The 18639-nt window shown below is 43.8% G+C and overlaps 1 protein-coding gene across 1 annotated transcript in view; it reads left to right on the top strand.

Annotated features, from left to right (window-relative positions):
* Positions 1-18639, top strand: part of insra (insulin receptor a) — a 69282-nt gene that overhangs the window by 1695 nt on the left and 48948 nt on the right. Inside the window, exon 2 of the mRNA XM_056292550.1 lies at positions 9871-10419. Coding sequence (XP_056148525.1) covers positions 9871-10419 — 549 coding nt within the window. The remainder of the gene's footprint in view (positions 1-9870; positions 10420-18639) is intronic.

Raw genomic sequence — 18639 nt, forward strand, 5'->3', positions numbered from 1 at the left:
AGAAACGTTTCATGACTGTCGATCTAGTGATCCATATAGAAACGACCTGCTCGTCATTTTATTAGAGGACATCTTTCAATATTGGTTGCATTATTTTTTCTTTTTAAGTTAGTTCTTCATTGTCCAAATAGTTATTAATGTGGTTTGTTTGTGATCTGTCTGGGCAGAGGGATCTTCTGGATTGGCAAAATAAACGAAACCATCATTGTGACACTTGGTTCAGTCTAGCTGGGTGAAGCATTGGCCCGTGTTCAGCCCATCTGTCATAAGTCATTACTTCTGTGTCCATATCACTCTCGTATTTGTTAAGCAAGTTAATTGTGTGTAGTTTATGGGTTAACTATTGAGTTATTTTATGAGGAAATATTGATGCACACTAAAGCAACATAGGCAAAACAAAATGTTGGTGGCACACTTCTACAAGTATTGAATCAGGGTTTTCCTGGTGATGCTGTTTTCAGCCTAAGCATTGACTAAAGTGTGTTCTTTCATTTGTTAGGCAATTTCTCTATTAATTTGGTAGCTTGACAATTTTGGACAGGACTGAAAGTGTTTGCGATCTGAAAAACAGCGTGCTACATCTGTCAGTCGGCTGACAACTTCAGTGCAGAAACATACTTTGTGGTTTTCTCAACCACTCGCTGTTGAAATGTTTTATATAATGTATACCTTGTATGGATAGGGCTTGAAAAACATGCTGTGTTATGATATGTATTTAAATATATATGATAACACTGACAGGGAATAAGCTGAAAGAAGAAGATATATGATAATACTGAGATTTCCCAGGTACCTTAAAATCCTCATTAATCTAATTTCATCATATTTCATCCGTAAGTGGATTTAAGGAGAGCTGTTAATTATCAGAAATGTGCACTCACCATTCATCAGAAATGGGGTAGGAGTGGGGCAATGGGTGGATGGGTTATGTCATCAAACCAGTTTGTGCGAGATTTTCAGGACATAAATCATAAACAAGTTGTGCAATTGTGTGACTGGCACACATCTTGGTTTTCTTAGACTTGAGAGTGAACCACACATGGGAAGAGTGGAACTTGGGCCTCAACATTGGCTGGTTTCATAAGCTCGGACTGACCAGCCTCAAAGTCGAGTTGGTAGCCCTCCAACTCGGCTTGTCGGAAAAGTTCGGTTGGAAAGGGGCAGCAACAATTTGGTGGTCATTTGATTTAATTTCAATCTTTAATAAACTGACGACTTCTCAAGATTCATCCCTCAGTCTGTGCCGCATTCCACCAGTCACTGCTCGCCGTTGTGCCCCTTGCCACCTTGGTTCAGCTGAGGTCGTGTGTCTCGTTTCAGGTGGTCAGGTTGTCAGACAGATATGTCACTCTGTCTCCATGCTACACGTAAATAGCTGTCCCTTTGTTGCAAGTGTCAAACAGTACAGAGACTCCTGTTAGAGTCACCGGCAGTCTATTGTTTATCAGTCACTTTTCAAAGGAAGTCTGGTAGGTGGGCAGCAATCCAAGGCTCAGCTGCCTATGATTTATGACTCTTCACAAGGTGAGTGATGTCAGGTGATAAAACTGAGAAATGACATCCTCCTTCCCTTCTCTGTCTCTCTCTAGCTCACTCACACACACATAAGAGAAAAGGGCATATATACAAAAAGGGATATTTATAATTGTCAACTTGTACAGCGACCTTTTAATTCTGGTTAATATTTACCTGTATTAGTGGAAATGTATTATAGTAAGCTGCCTCATCACGCTGTCACAAGTGTCTGACAAGGAGACCTTGTTTTCTCAGATCTGTGCCCTTGACACCATGCCCCTGACAAAAGGAAATGTTCTTGTTATTGTGCGCTCACACTTTGAAGGTAATCATTACCTCCATGTCAACAGTGGCCTTTACACCCTCAAGGATGTCAGTTTGCGTAGAAAGTTTTCAAGAAGCTCTCATGAATGCTCTCACAGTCAGAGTCGAGTTATTAGAGGCCCTGCAGATCATTTTGAAGTTGTTCTACTGGGTCTTCTGCCATCTTTGAAGGGTTGCAGATGTAACAGCTAGTCCAGCACGGTAGCCAAAAGAACAAATCTAGATTCAAAATGAAGGAAAATAGCAAAGGCACATAGACAATTTTTATTTCTAGATAAGGTGCCATATACTCATCCTGTTTTCAGAGGGGCAAATGTGGAAGTGAGACCAGCTGATGGACAGATGAATTGCCAAGTTGTCTTTCTTTTAGCCTAAAACCATAACTCCACAGGAGACACATCCTTGACTCATTTGGGGAACTTTGTGGTTTGCTTCTGGCAGGCTTCTCCCTTGTGTAAATTGACTTTTTTCCTGCGACGTAATGTTATCGGAGATATATTTTTGCTGTATTGTTTATGTGATGTGCTCGTGAAGTCACCTCAGACCAAACCCAATAACCTGTCAACACCCAACGCCTTGCTCCAGAGCCATTTGAAAAGGTAACTCATACAAGTCAGGATGGCCTTGACTCTGCTGGGCTTTTTCCTCAACAAGATAGTATCCCTCTCTGTTGTAGTAATATCACCTGCCAGCAAATATTTAAGCCCTTGCAGGTCAAGAGATGAAATGCATCCCATCTTCATTAACCGTACTCACTAACCTGAGCAATTCAGATTTCAAGGCTTTTACACCTAGCTACGTATCAGAGAGCCTTGGGATGAAACAAGGATGGACATAAGATCTGCATGTTTTGTGTTCCCATACATTCAACCCTTTGTGAATGAATGATAAATAATAAACAGTATTAAATCATCCAGTCAATGACTGTAGTGTAATTGATAGCACGAGGCCTGTTTCACTGATGGAAAAAAAAAGTGAAAGTGAAGTATTGGGCCCAAAGCTTTGTGTGTGTTTACGCTGTACTTTAAAGATGGTGGATATCATGAGATTAACTTAATTTGTCACATCAGGGGTGTAGGGAATTGTGCAGCAGCAATCGGTGTCAAGAGGCAAAATATTATTTTCGCTTAAGTACTTACATTATTACAACTACCGTACTACGCTGTGTACATGCAGGCTGTGCGCCCATAGTGTGCAGAAAGATGCAGTCAAAAATAATGAACAGACAGGGCTTGTATAATATATAATGAACTGTCTAAATGTACTAATGAAATACCCTAGCTAATAATATCAAATGATTGCCAACGATCCAGAAAAAGGTTTTTTGAAAATTCAAGGGTAAATTCCAGAGACAAGTCAGCATAATTATTTACAACATTTTCCTTAAGCGGATTAGGCGACATCACACAATACTATAGTGTTGTTGAACTTGGTCCTTGGTGACCTGGGCATTCTCCAGACCCCACCGAGTTGTCATCTAGATTGGGGGGGCAGCAGACCAGTGAAACCTTGAAAAGGGAAGTGTCGCATTTGTCAAGTGTTTGTGTTCTTGCGCAACTGTTGAGGCTTCTGTTCTCCCAGTGGTGCAGCAGTAAGGTACACAATCAGTCTGGCGAACCCCCGCCTCCTTCACAAGATGGACATCCTCACTGCTTACGGCTATTTTGCTACAGAAGGAAAAGGATTGGTGGGGCTTTATGTGTCACTTACCCCACCAGCAGACCGACAGCTGAGCTCAGCTACGATTAAGCAGATATACTGCTGTGTTTGCATTTCACAATTCTTGTGACGACGGCTCAAGCGGGCCTCTGTGTTTGTCGCTGCCTGTTTGCCTGACGTAAGACGCTGCAGGACCGACCACCTGTAACACAGACAAGTGATCTGTGTGTGAATTGATCCTAAAGCCCCTACGGCAGACGCTTGTTTCACCACATGTTGAGCTGAATTAAGGACCATCTTTTGACAGAGTTAAACGGTGATTTTGAGCTCATTCTAGGGTGGTAGTCACACCTGTAAATATCTTTTCTTTGGAGGAAAAGTTCTGGAAAAAGCGGTATTTTATGGACAATGAAGCTTGTTTTTCCTTGCTTGGGGTGTTGATGATGTGGAAAATCTATTATACCGCTTCTTTTTGATTTGTCTTTAAAAATGCATCTGTGATGGGGAGGAAGAGAATTGGGGAGTGGGCTGTCAGATGTTATTGGTTAGTGGAAATCTGCTGTCCTCATGACTCTAATTGACACTCCGAAGCACAGTGTCTGTGTTTTCAGTCTTGTCTGGCTTTGAGCAGACTGTGTACTGAAAGCTAATGAAGAGCTTGAGCCAGTCCAGTCGCCATGGTAACCCTATTGCTTGTCGCTTTTTGGTTAATGCTAAAGGAAGTATTTCAATTCTGGATAGGACCTACTAGGTTCATGTTTTGCATGCACCGGGTAATTTCCCTTTGTAATGTCTGGCTTCATCTCTCATGAGTGGCTGTGCAATAATCCTAAACACAAGATATGTTATTTATTTATTATCAGATACACTGACATTTCTCGCTCCTCCCAAGTTCACACCCAAGCCTAATAATAATACATATGGTGAATTCAGCCGGGCTAGCCCTTGCCCTCCCTCTGCTCCAGGATTCCTCACACCCAAACTAGGATTGCTGTGTTCCAGTTTCCAACATGGGCCACTATCAGTACGGCCGGAATGTATTAGATTCTCTATTGGGAATGCGGTGCTAAAAATACTGGCGGAGCTGAAAGTGAACACTGACGGGAGCCCGGACCTGTCGCCCCATGATGCTTTGCTTTCTCCATGGGCGTCACGTGGCACTTATTCCCTGCTGTTTCAGATCACGGATGCCATGTTCGATTTCTGCTTCCACACTTCCGGTCCCCTCTTTACTTGGGTCACGTTTCTGTTTTTAGAGAGAGAGTGAGAGAGCTAAGATCATTTAGAGGTAATTGAGTTGCTAGGGGTTAAGCCCGGTTAATGGATCGAGTGACTCAGTGGGCTAGACTTGCTTGCAGACTCCACTAGACCCCCCCCCCCCAACCCAGGTCAACCACACTTACATGGGAAGTGTTTCATTTCGACAACAATGTGGTGAAATCACAGGTTTGTGGGATAATGTGTGTTTGTGGGATGCCATACATGCTTATGATGCAGTGATGCTCCTGGTACTACAGGGAGGGCTGCAGATGGGATGTTAAAGCAGTTTTCAAGGGGAAATGTGCCTTCCTCTTAAACAGGTTAAGTTGCCTTGAAAAGCCTGTAATTAAGCCCGCTAAGAATCTTTATCATGTTTACAATGAGCCTAAGAGCTGTAGCCCTAAGCACAGATAAATTTCCATGGTTTTAGCACTCTGGCTCTAAAGGTCACCAGGTAGAAACCATGTTGTTTGTCATCATGAAGCTAAGATGATCGGACACTGAGTGTGCCAGTTGTCTTGTACTGTTATGAAACACAAGGTTGTAAAACAAGCTGCTGCAGTGAAGAGGTGTAAGTCTCACTCTTTTTTACCCATTCTCAGTGTAGTTGACCGGTTGGCCTGATGTGCACACCTCAGTTGTGCGTTGACTGATAAACAAATACAGCCCTCACACAAGGCAGTACACTTCCAGCTGCACCCACAACTCGTGAACTGTGAAATTGGTCCTGGACTGTCCCACACACCACCTGTAATGGGAAAAGTTTTTATGGCCTTCATTACTCATGTTATGTCACAAAATACATCTGCTGAAAAGAGCCTGGTGCATTAGCGGGAGTTTGCATACAGTTTAGGAGAACCTCATTCCTGTCAGACTTTTGGGTTTTACCTTCTAATAGCACCTCATGAACTGAATAGACTGATGTATTGCGTGTTAAATGGTATATGCAGTGTTTGGGAACAAGCAATAGACTAGAAGCTCCAATGTGCTACAAGGGTGGTAGAAAGTGGCAATAGACAACTCCCCCCCCCCCCTCAGCGTTTCCAAGTGTTTTTGTATTGTTTGCGCCGCTGCCCCAAAGACAACCGAACTGCTTTCCATTTTCCTCAGAGCCTAGCCTCGGGAAGAAATGATCAACATCACTTTGGAAATAAGAGAGAAGAAAGAAGCATATTCTTTGAAGAGGTAAATTGAAATTGTCACAATTTTATTATCTTCGCCAGGCAGTGTGTGTGTGTGTGTGTGTGTGTGTGTGTGTGTGTGCGCGCGCGTGTGTGTGCGCGTGTCTGTCCACGGCTAATCTCGCAAACTACTGGACCCATCAGGCTAAAAATGTTTATGCAGTGATGACTGCATGATGAAGAACCTTTCGTGGTTGCGGGATTCAAAACCTTTGAAGAATGTTTGTTCTCACTATCGCCGCTCCCTCTCTTCATTCACTCTCTAGCTTGCGCGACCGCTCTCTATTGCTGCCCGATCTGAGTCAACCGTGGGCATGGGCTCCTCATTTGGTTGCACAATGGTTGATGCACTTACTTTGTGGCGTAAACTGAGCCTTCATTTTCGCGGGAGAATTGCATAGTGAAAGTGAGGCTTATAGAGAACCAATCTAGCCGATGGTATCATTATTCTATAGCCATTACACTGTGCAATCAACATTTACTTCATAGTGATAAGTTAAAGCAAAAAAGTTGTCTATTTTCACTTTAACTTCCACATAAGGCTTTGCATCAAGAGAGCTATTTTATTGTGACATAGTTTAGTTAGGAACAGGCTGATATAGAAAAAATGTAGGCCAGCTGCATAGTTGCATTAATATGGAAGTTTTTTGAATGGGATCATGTGTCAAGAAGCCAGCTCTGAATAAGCCATGAATCTAACGTAAGCTGCAATACATAGCAGTGCTTGAACAGGGGCCCTGTGGAGGCATACTTTTAATACATTAGCTAAAGTTTTTAGTGTGCTTGAGTTACAGCAGCAGCTACACAAACCAAATTTGAGTAGCCAAGGATGAGCACAACTTGACGCTGATGACAGCATTCTGTATTTGACTGAGGCTAATAGCCAGATATGTGGTTGCTAAACAATGTCAGCGAAGGGGCCTGGTTGTCATCAAAGCCAGAGACACAACCACATATTTTTCAATGAAATATCCTCTTTCATTACCAAGCAGCCTAAGCATTTTCTTTTCTTCTGTCGAGACCATTTTTTACCCTCCTTCAAAACTGGTTTTCCAATAGATGTTTTCAGTACAGACATCTTGCATCCCATAGCAGTTACATCCAGCAGTTCTAATCAATAAGTGACTGAAAACAAGATAATGGTCCCAGATGACATTCTAATCATTGTGTTGAGAGCGTCTGGACAATTTGTTTATATCTAAGCTTATTGCCAGGTGATATGGCTGAAATTCAAATAAGATCATTTTAATCATATTTACAAAAGTACTGTTTATGTCAACTTTAATTGGATTATTTTGTTCCTGGATGAAAAATGAATTGTGAAGAACTTTTACTGCCCTTGAGACTATTTTTTCTTAATATGAGAATATGCTATTTCCCGAGGCTGTGCATGAAAACTTCTTTTAATGCAGATCAGTAGATTTAATTATAAAAGACGTTTTATGTCAAATCTAAAGTTTGTGTCTTTTGTACACAAGATGATGGCTACAATCAAGTTGGTTACAAATTTTTGCTGATCCCAAGATTATTGGTGATTGCATGACATTTAAATTTCGAAATATATTTTTGTCGTTCCTGTGATGGCCTGACGGCCTGTCCAGGGTGTCTCCCCGCCTGCCGCCCAATGACTGCTGGGATTGGCCCCAGGATCCCCACGGCCCCGATTGAGATAAGCGGCTTGGATAATGGATGGATGGATTTTTGTTGTTTAAGTTTCGATCTACATGATATCTTTTGTCATATAGTTCAGAATATCCTGAAACCACCGCTGTACTTTGCTTCTCCATCACCCCTCTCTGTAAGGCTTTGCGTGCTACTCCGCATGGTCTGTGTAGAAACACAAACGCATTTAAACCTGCAGTGCGGAAGTTTTGATTCCCCTGTCTGGCAGTGAGAGTAATTACTTCTCTTCTTTCAGCGCTGTCCAACAAGGAAAAGCTACACCAATGGTATCAGTATTTGTCCTTGCCATCAATTGCTTTCTTTTTTTGACTTTAATCTTTCCTCTGAACGCCGAACTTCTTTTTCTCTGGAGCATCAGAAACACACGCAGTGGCAGAATCTCGATCCTGGAATTATTGGATCTCAGTGCTGCATTTGACATAGTCAACTACAACATATTACTAGACCGACTGGAAAACTGGGTGGGACTTTCTGGCACAGCACTAAACTGGTTTTAGTCATACTTAAAGGACAGGGACTGCTATGTGTCTATAGGTAATTGCAAATCTGAGTGGACAAAAATGACCTATGGAGTTCCCAAAGGCACCATTCTCGGGCCGCTTCTGTTTAACATCTATATACTCCCACTAGTTTATATTATGCTCACGTCACTCCAATTCTGAGGTCCTTACACTGGCTTCCTACCCGTCAAAGAATTGATTTTAAAACTCTGCTCTTGGTTTATAAAGCACTGAATGGTTTAGGGCCAAATTACATTTCTCATCTGCTACACTATGAACCATCCAGACCTCTTAGGTCTTCTAGGACAGGTCTGCTTTCTGTCCCCAAAGTCAAAACTAAACATGGAGAGGCAGCTGTCTGTTTTTATGCACAACTTATCTGGAACAAGCTCCCAGAAAACCGTAGGTCTGCTGCAACTCTCAGTTCTTTTAAATCAAAGCTGAAGACTTTCCTATTTGCTGCTGCCTTTTATTAAATCAAAGTTGAAGCTTTTGATTATCATCTTACACTGGACTGTAACTTTTAATCTTTTTATTTGTTTTTAAATATCTTTTTATTGCCTTATATTTTGTCTTAATGCTTTTTATGTTTTATGTCAAGCACATTGAATTGCCTTGTTGCTGAAATGGGCTATACAAATAAGTTTGCCTTGCCTTGCCTTGACTTGCCTTTTCTTGGACGCTTCTTGAGTTTTTCCACCATTGCCTCCAAACCTGGAAGCTTTCTGGCAGAAAGCCCTGAGGGCAAGTCAGTCAGAGGCACACGAACACTTTTGTCACACAAAAGTTCAGCTCTGACAAAGCAATCATTGCTGGTTAACGTAAAATGCAACACTACGTATCACCTCTAGTGTATCAGCATGGGAATGCAGTACAGGAATGTTGCCACAGACACCAGATTTAAAACGCTGGTATACTGCGAAATACAAAGAGTATTATACTGCGAGAGTATTATAAATACATAGAGTATTATACTGCGAAATACAATGATGATTAAGCCTATCACATTCATTTGTATATATCTAAGTCCTGTGTTATAGCTTTAACAAAACTGTTTCTGCAGGGTTAGGTAGTGCAGGTTACATGATTAGCTACATGATTGGCTATCGTTTTATCCCTCATCTGCAAGTAAACAGGATAGGAATGCTGCTAAAGCCAAGATTGAAAAAAAACAACCCTGATCTGTATTCATTTCTAAATCAAGAAAATTTTGATTATCAGTATTGTTTTATTCGCTATCTAATTTTCAAAACTTTTCCCCCTTTTTGGCAATGCATTATCCTTTTGAATAAGCCTAATTCAAAAGGATATTGCATTTGAATAATGCTATATCCTTTTGAATTGAGTGGCAGAATGCAGTGAGGGAGGGACCACCATAACCAAAATGTCTCAGGTTCAATCATAGGAATTTTCATGTCATGCTGAGACATAATTTTACAAGACATTGAACTCATACCTGCTTACGCATTGTAAATAGTTCATGATTAGCATGTCAACTAATACTTAAAAAAGAAGAAGTGTATTGGGTCAACTGTATGGATTGACCTTTCACCCTTCGAACTAGACTACTAATAAGATAATGCAGATGAAATTGCCAGCTTGTTCATGGCAGAATGAATGATCCTGCTTTATTTTCATTTTAAGGGCAAATTTCTTAAAATGAGAACAGCTCTTTTTCTTCATAGTGAGATCTTTTGATCCTTTTGTGAAAGAATCCAGTTACTAATTATTGTTTTCTGTCTATTCAGTTTGTTCAAGCAAGGACATCCGGAACAATGTGACCAACATGCACACACTAGAGAACTGCACAGTGATTGAAGGCCATCTGAAAATTCTGCTTATGTTCAAAACTAAGCCTGAAGATTTCCGAGGCCTCAGTTTCCCCAAGCTGACAGTGGTCACAGACTACCTTCTGCTCTTCAGGGTGTATGGCATGGAGAGCCTCAGTGACCTCTTCCCCAACCTAACTGTCATCAGGGGCAACAACCTGTTCTTCAACTATGCTTTGGTGGTGTTCGAAATGCTCCAGCTTCGAGAAATCGGCCTCCACAGTCTGATGAACATCACCAGAGGAGCTGTGAGGATTGAGAAGAACCCCGACCTCTGCTACCTGTCCACGCTGGACTGGTCCAAGATCTTGGACTCGGTGGAGGACAACTACATTGTGGCCAACAAGAATGACCGTGAGTGTGGGGATGTGTGCCCTGGGGCAGCCAAGGGGAAAGCCACCTGCCAGACGACCACCATCAATGGACACTTCAGTGAACGCTGCTGGACACAGAAACACTGTCAAAAAAGTAAGCAGTCTTTTGGTTCCTATATTTGCTTTCTCCTACTGTGTATCAGACCTCTAGCTGTTTAAGCTAAAATACGATGTAGAATTTTTATTCTGGGTAGATAATCTGCAGTCAAAGGATCATGTTTTTTACTTTTGAAAGATATTGTACCAATGATTGTTTTGATTGATTAGATTAAAAAAAAGTGTCTCTAACCCAACCTGAAATTATTAGGAGATGTCCTCTTCTGAGATATTGCTCAACACATATCAAATCCATGCTTCCTAAAAGCAACTTGTGGGATTTTATCAACATTAATGTCAGGTGAATTGTGAAAATGGTTGACAGCAGCACGTTGAGTTATAACTGTGCATTGCTTTCCATCAGTATATTCTTTCATTTCCATTCCCTGCTGGTCTTGATGGAAAACTAACTAGTCTCAGGTTAGCAGAATTGAGGCAAATGACTCTCAGTAGACTAGAGTTAACGTTTGTATTGATATGGCCTTCTGCTGGCGCTAGAATAAATCTATCATCACATCTGAATTCACTACAATACAGTACAGTACAAACTTTCAGGGCATTCCATAATGCCACTATTTTTAGAATTTAGTGGTTTCTTATTCAAAATTATTGTTGGGATAAAAAGTAAAGCACATTATGGGTTACTGTTAAAATTCCAAGTCATCATTATACCTTTGCGTATAAAATAATTCTTTTTTGAACGTAGTATTGTCTTCGTCTATGAAATATTAGCTGATAGAATGCAGAGTGTTTTTCCCAAACTAGAGATACTAGGTACACAGAAGAAACCATTTGACATTTATTGCCGACTCTATGCAAGTCTGGTTAAATGGGTATCATAGGCAGCAAGGAATGTATCTGTTTGAGTCAGAAGGGGGGGGGGTTCGTTTTGCAAGGCTTGTGGGCTATGTTAAGTGTTGAAATGACAGAGCCAAGTCATATGCTAAGGTTTAGTAAAGTAGGCCAAGTTTCGTGTCAAAGCAGTTTGAACTGTACTCTTTTAATGTGACGCAACAGCTCTCCAGCCTGTCTGTGAACGTGTATTTTTTAATAAACGGGAGTGTTGTCATTACTCATGATCTGTGGAGAAACCAGGGAAAAGGAGTTGATGGATGCGACTCTGCTTTTCTGATCGTTCTGGAGAACTGACTAACTGCTCTCAGGAAACAGGTCGGTTCCTTTGAAGTGGCTTTTGTTGTAGAATGACAAACCCTTCTGTTTCACACCATCATACAATTTAAGTTTGAGCACTGTGGAGAATGTATCATATGGGTGCTGTCTGGACCCCTGAGTTTACACCATTACACAGCACTCGGCAAATATGCAACTCAGAGTAGACACCCTTAACCTGTTTCTCCTCTGTGCATGTTTTCTTTTTTAAGCTCTCATGCGTAAAGTTTGACGTTTGTTGCAGCAGCTGCATACAGACTGTCTCCATAAAGCAGAGCTATGGCCTAGACTTTGCTCTTGAGTACCCCATAGCCACTTAAGTGTGGTTCAATGGTTTTTCCACTAATTACTCCGTCCTCTGGGTGATGGCTCATATTCATTGCTAGCACTTGGACTGATGTTTAGTATAGGCCCAGAAGGCCTCTTGTCAAGTTGTGGTGGTGATGTGAAGGAGAAAGTGTTGTTAAACTGCCTACTAGGAGAGATGATCCCAAATTGAGCTAACATGCCATTCTCTGAGTTAACCAAGACTAGAAGCCAGCTGGCAATCACTGATCTCCAATCATGGGCATGCAGTAGGCACATGCAGGGCCTGTGGTCTTGTGGTCTGGGGCCTGTGGTTTTTGGCCTCGTTTCACTAAAGCATAAAAAGACCCGTTAAGCTCCGACTAGAACCACAGAACAGAGCGCAAGGCATTTGGTTCCCGGTGCCGATGTAGCCTGTGTCTGTTGTTTGAAGACCCACAATAGTTTCCAAATACGCTATTTTTCCCATATTCACTGTGGCCTGTATTTTTTTCCATTCTTCATTTGGTATCAATCCTGCTGTTTCATTGCAACTTAGTTGAGTTTTTGTTCCTTTTGAGAGTGCACTAATCAATGCAAGTTATCTGGTGATCATGAAAAAGTCCAAAATGGTCTCGGAACATATTGCTCTTAAGGCCTTAAAAGGTATTAAATACAATTAAAACTACAATCACATGTTAGCAACTCCTTTAATGTTTAGAAAAACTTGAACAAATCAAGCGCCACAGCAGTGGCTAAAAATATTCAGACTGGGGTGTCCGGGTAGCGTAGCGGTCTATTCCATTGCCTACCATCACGGGGATCGCCAGTTCGAATCCCCATGTTTCCTCCGGCTTGGTCGGGCGTCCCTACAGACACAATTGGCCGTGTCTGCGGGTGGGAAGCCGGATGTGGGTATGTGTCCTAGTCGCTGCACTAGTGCCTTCTCTGGTCAGTCGGGGCACTTGTTTGGGAGGGGAGGGGGAACTGTGGGGAATAGCGTGATCCTTCCACGTGCTACGTCCCCCTGGTGAAACTCCTCACTGTTAGGTGAAAAGAAGCAGCTGGTGACTCCACATGTATCGGAGGAGACATGTGGTAGTCTGCAGCCCTCCCTGGATCGGCAGAGGGGGTGGAGCAGAGACTGGGATGGCTCGGAAGAGTGGGGTAATTGGCTAAGTACAATTGGGGAGAAAAATGGGGGGGGGGGGAATCCTAAAAAAAAAACCTACAGTCACAAAGATACAAAGATTTGCATGTAGACAAATGCCCGCCGTGTTGCGTATTACAACTTAAATCTAACAGCTAAGCATGGAAGATTAATTTAGGTAGTGTCAAGTTTGAATGAGCAACATTTTTGAGGCTAACACGCAGATATGGCAGAACAAGTTCACTGTTAGCACCAGATTCTGCAACATCAGCAGCTGAAATTCAAGTTCAACTTTGCTTCATCATGAAGTGGTGGGTGGATGCTAACACAGCAACTACTGGTGACTGCTTCATTTTGAATGGATCTCTTGGGCATAGAGTTGTCAAAAACCAATGCCGTTTTGACTGTCACGACAGGTGTCGGGAAGTGAAATGATCAAAGTTGCAGCTCTTTTTACGTTTTTTTTTCTCTATACCTTTACTGGATCGCGATAGTGGAGGCAGACAGGAAATGGGGGGAGAGAGAGAGAGAGAGAGAGAGGGGTAGGACTTGCAACAAAGGTCACCGGTTGGATTTGAACCGGCGACGTTGCGACCATTTGGCTATGGAGGCGCCTGTCAAGGTTGTAGCTGTGAATATGACATTTGGTTTTTGAATTGAGTTTTGGCTGTGTTGAAAATGCGGTGTGTTGGAACACCAGTATTCATGTGAGAAAGTACCTCAGTCAGGCAGATGGATCCGATGTCGCTTTGGTTTCCACTTTCATTTAAGTTGCAAAACCAGTCTTCTTTCTAACTGGCAATATAGAACGCCTTAAAAGAGTTTTACAGATTAGTAATAGATTGCAAGAATTGCAGAATTTCATGTCCTGGAATAATCTCTTTAAGCCTGTATTGTTATACGAATGGGAGAGATAAGTATCCACTCAGATAAGTATCCACTCTTCGAAGTTTACCGTATAAAAAGCTCAGTGCTGGCAGTGAGAAAGTAGTATGTGTTCGTCTCCCCACTGCTTCGGGTTGTGCCAGAGGTGACTGTGGGCCACACACTTTCTGCAGTTTGTGTGCCCACAGAAAACAAAGCTACATAACCACAAGCCTTGGCTTAGCTCCCATGTTTAGAGTCACAATCCATTTCCTTTCTCTACTTCTATAACGGGGGTAATTTGAGCCACTCCCAGAGCAGCCGCTGCTAATCCCCCCTGCCCCCCCCACACACACACACAGCGCCTCCTTTTTACTCTAAATTGGGTGCCTCCGTTTAGCAAAGTGGCGAAGCGGGGTTTGCAGGAGATACTCATTACCAAAGCTGATTAGATTTCGTCAAACACACTCACGTACATGCACAAAAACATGCTCACTCACAACCATCACAACATCCGGAGGATGACAGCAAATTCGAGGCACCTTCCAACTGAAGCGTCTCGGTCTTGTTCAGATTTTGTCCTTTGCAGATTCGGCTTTCAGTTCTACCCAAGTTATTTTATGTTTTAATTGTAGTGTTGTTTTATTTTGTGTTTTTTTTTTCCAGCGGGGGGTGGGGGGTTTCCTGAATGATTTTTGTTTGCAGTTGTCATCGATATTTCAGATGTAAGGAAAGGCAAACTTGTGCAGACATGGGCATGTTGTACTCGTATGTCAAAGGCTTCTTATACACAGCCCCGAATCCCTCTTCATGTGGCTATTCTAATTTATATTCTGTGTAAATTGACTGGACAACAGAAGGTATAAGGCCTTTCTTTTTTTGGGGGAGGGGCTTTGTATCCACAATTGTACCTGGCCAATTACCCCACTCTTCTGAGCGTCCCAATGCTGCTCCACCCCCTCTGCTGATCCGGGGAGGGCTGTAGACTATCACATGCCTCCTCCGATCCATGTAGAGTCCCCAGCCACTTCTTTTCACCTGACAGTGAGGAGTTTCGCCAGGGGGACATAGTGCGTGGAAGGATCACGCTATTCCCTCCAGTCCCCCCCGAACAGGTGCCCCGAACGACCAAAGGAGGCGGTAGTGCAGAGACCAGGACACATACCCACATCCAGCTTCCCACCCGCAGACACGGCCAATTGTGTTCTGTAGGTATGCCCGACCAAGCCGGAGGCAACACAGAGACTCGAACCGGCGATCCCCGTGCTGGCAGGCAACGGAACAGACCACCACGCCACCCGGATGTCCACAAGGCCCTTCTAAAATCATCTAAAGATAATGGCTGTGCTAATGATTATTTGACACAGCTCCTTCAGCTGTGAGGATGTCAGATTAGCCTGAGTTCAGACTGGAGTTAGCGGCCTAAGATATGGGCTGTGACTCAATAAGAAGTCCACCCCCACCCCCTTTAAAATCTTCATTTGTTTTTTCTGGGGTGTAACTTTGCTAACAGGTATGCCGCAAAACATGTCCGTCTTTTTAAGTAATTTTATCTTGCAGTACCCCTTAAGACAAAGGCCCTATTATAATTTCTCTTTCTTCTTCTTTTTAATAAAAGCAAGTGAGTAACATCAATCTGTCAGAGGAGACCAGTGTTGAGCGCCACCTTTAAACTTAAAGAAAATTAGTCTAGACTTTAAATCAGCGACCGAAGTTAAATATCTTGCTGAAATGGATGAGGTATTTTTCACGAGCGTACACTAGGGTAATCTCTTGAACTTGGTCTCCGAGAGAGCCCAGTGGAGCTCTTCATATGATGGAGATGAGGGGAGCAGATGAAGAAAAATTCCTTGGACGGCTATCAAAGCGCTCACATTGAAGGAAGGCGGTCAAGTCGGCAGTGGCTCTATGCCCTTTTAAACTTAGTCAACCGTGTAAGGGTTGTCATAGAGGAGAATTAACTTGACCCAGGCCGTTTTTTATGATTGTATTTATGGCGGCGCACATGGCTTGATTGGGTGAAGCAGTAATTGACTTAAATTGACTGCCTGGTTTTTGCCCTTCTCCCCAGAATTCTTTGTTTTAATGTCATTATCTCTTGACAGGTTGCTCTCCAAGGGGCAATTTGAAAGTCTCTTGTTTTCACATCATAATCACTTTTGAGCTGCGTTTCAGCCCTTTGTGGAGCACTGCCGCTTCCATGGCCAGGCCCGTCGCCAAGCCCAGAAAGATCAAAACCGGCGCGGGCTTCCCAAGCGGCTAGTATTTTACGCACGTTATGAAATGATCGTCATTATCTGCCCTGGTGAGGAGATTAGACGCCCAGCTGTGAGGCAGAGTGAGGGGGCGGAGGGAGGAGGAAGCAGGTGGGAGCAGAGGGGGGGGGTGCTGTCTCCATCAGCAGCAGCCGCCACAGCTAGTGTTAGGGTTAATAAAATACGGTACATATTTAATTAGCTCCAACCGCGTGTGCGTGTGTGGGGGGGTTTAGCAGCCGTTCCTGCTCCCTGATTGGTTGGCACCCTCCACTGTTGCTTCATGTGTGCCCTCCGTAGCCCAGCCAATGTGCCCGCAGAGGCTGACTCTTGTTTGCTGCTTGCAGGCCTCTGTCACAGTGGGAGCATTGCTGCGAGTCTTTCCGAGCCGGGTCAGGTGGGGGACCTGTGGCAGGGCTAACTGTATGCAAGGAGTCCAGATGAACCCCCCTCGGCTTATGTCATCGTCTGTTTACACCAATCATTAGATGTGCTCCCAGATTGGTCGGGGGCGGGGTGTGTGTGTGTTTACATGTGTTTACGTGTGGGGCTATGCGTCGCCCTGACTGCAAGGGCACAGATATATAAACCGGTACATGCCTCGGTGTCTGTCTTTGTGTGTGCAAACAGAGATGACGACTATTGTTTTGTGTTCGCTGGTAGGAAAAAAGAAGGGCCAACGCTGCTGTAATGGTTGCTACGAGCACATCCCATCCCCAAACATACGTACCCACTAATGCACACACACAAACAAAACACACTCTCCAAGGCCACAGGGCGAGGGAAAACCAGGTCAGGGGTCACCGTCGGGATGTATCTACCTCAACACTGACCTCAGACTGTCTCCTCTGTGGCCCACCAGCGTGGCTTTCACGGCTCGCAGTCCCCTCTGGCGCCATGTCACATCTTCCACGTGGAACAATGGGTGTAATATAAGTTATACAGTGTTCTTCCTCGATTGTTTCCTGTCTTTGTTGGTCTACTTCCTCTCAGAGGTCATGAACAGACATGGGGGGGGGGGTCTGGAACGCTGCCTCGGTAGCCCAGACACTTTTACGAGACCAAAATACCGACAGGTTACCCCTTGGAGGTCAGCAAGGCATTAAAAAGGACAAACTGAGCCTCCAGTAAAAGTTGGTCTCGAGGGAGTCGGAGGATGTTGTCGCTAAGCTGTATTGTTTTAGGAAGGAAGTGGGCTGTGGCGTCACAGAGCTTTAAAAAGCATGTGGTCTGAATGAGAACTTCATTGATGCAAACTCTTGAAGATTGTCCGTACAGAACTCGTGGGCTTTCTCCCGGGGGCCTGAAGGACACCACGCAATGGATGTGTGACTGACATGCCAGAGTCCCGGTGTGAGCCAGTTTCAACAGCCCTGCGAGGGTTGTGTATTAATTACCCATTGTGTTGCCTCCTAAAACAAGAAACGTGGTTGAAAGCCAAGCCAGTCTGTCCTCCAGCCACGATGAGTCATTCCCTCTGTCTCTATTTCTGCCCCCCTAACCCCCAGGCACCAAAAACTCAAATTTAAAAAAAAAAAGAACTTTGTCTTCATTATATGATAATTAACCTTCTGATGTGCGCTACGTAATGGGATCACAATGAGTAGAGGACACGACATTTCTTTGCTGATGTAAAACTTTTTAATGCACTGACTCATCGGGCATTAACGGCACCTTTTCTGGATTTTGGACGGTTTTGATTGACAGTTGAAATTCATCGTGTCAGACAGGCTCAGACGGATGCATACCATTCATAAAAATCTAACCCAATTGTTCACAGCCCTGGTGAGCTCCATGTCTTCGCTCTTCACGGTTCAGCACACTGAGTGCTACTAGCCTAAATCCAAAATGCAGCCCCACACACACACACACACACAAGCCATTCCCTTTGAGCTGACTTAACCGCTCTGGCACTCAGTCTTGTGGCTTTGCAGCCTGCGAGCCCTCAGTTTAACTGCCGAAGCCCTTCCCCTGGAATCCCAGACATTTTTGGCATTTGTTGAAGCAGGGGAGATGAGCGTTGTCTCTCTGCTGTGTTCCCTCAGCCGCCGTGCAGGTGCTCTGTTGACGAGAGCTCAACCAGATTTTAGATTGGCCTCGGCGAAGGTGCTTTACTCCCACCAGTTGAGCACCGGTTTGAAAACAGTTAGATACCAATAGATGTCTTTACATGTGCTGTTTCCACCTCAAAACAAGATGTTTTTGTTGGTGGTTGAAAACCATCACATTGTCTTTTCGGCGAGGATTGCCTTAAACTTGTACGTGAGTAGGGGCGTCTGGGTGGCGATGCAGTCTGTTCCATTACCTACCAACGCAGGGATCGCCGGTTCGAATCCCCGTGTTACCTCTGGCTTGGTCAGGCGTCCTTATGGACACAATTGGGGTGGGAAGCCGGATGCGGGCATGTGTCCTGGTCGCTGCACTAGCGCCTCCTCTGGTCGGTCAGGGCGCCTGTTCGGGGGGGGGGGGACTGGGGGGAATAACGTGATCCTCC

Source organism: Lampris incognitus, chromosome 14 (genome assembly GCF_029633865.1).
Source record: "Lampris incognitus isolate fLamInc1 chromosome 14, fLamInc1.hap2, whole genome shotgun sequence".
Taxonomy (NCBI): Eukaryota; Metazoa; Chordata; class Actinopteri; order Lampriformes; family Lampridae; genus Lampris; species Lampris incognitus.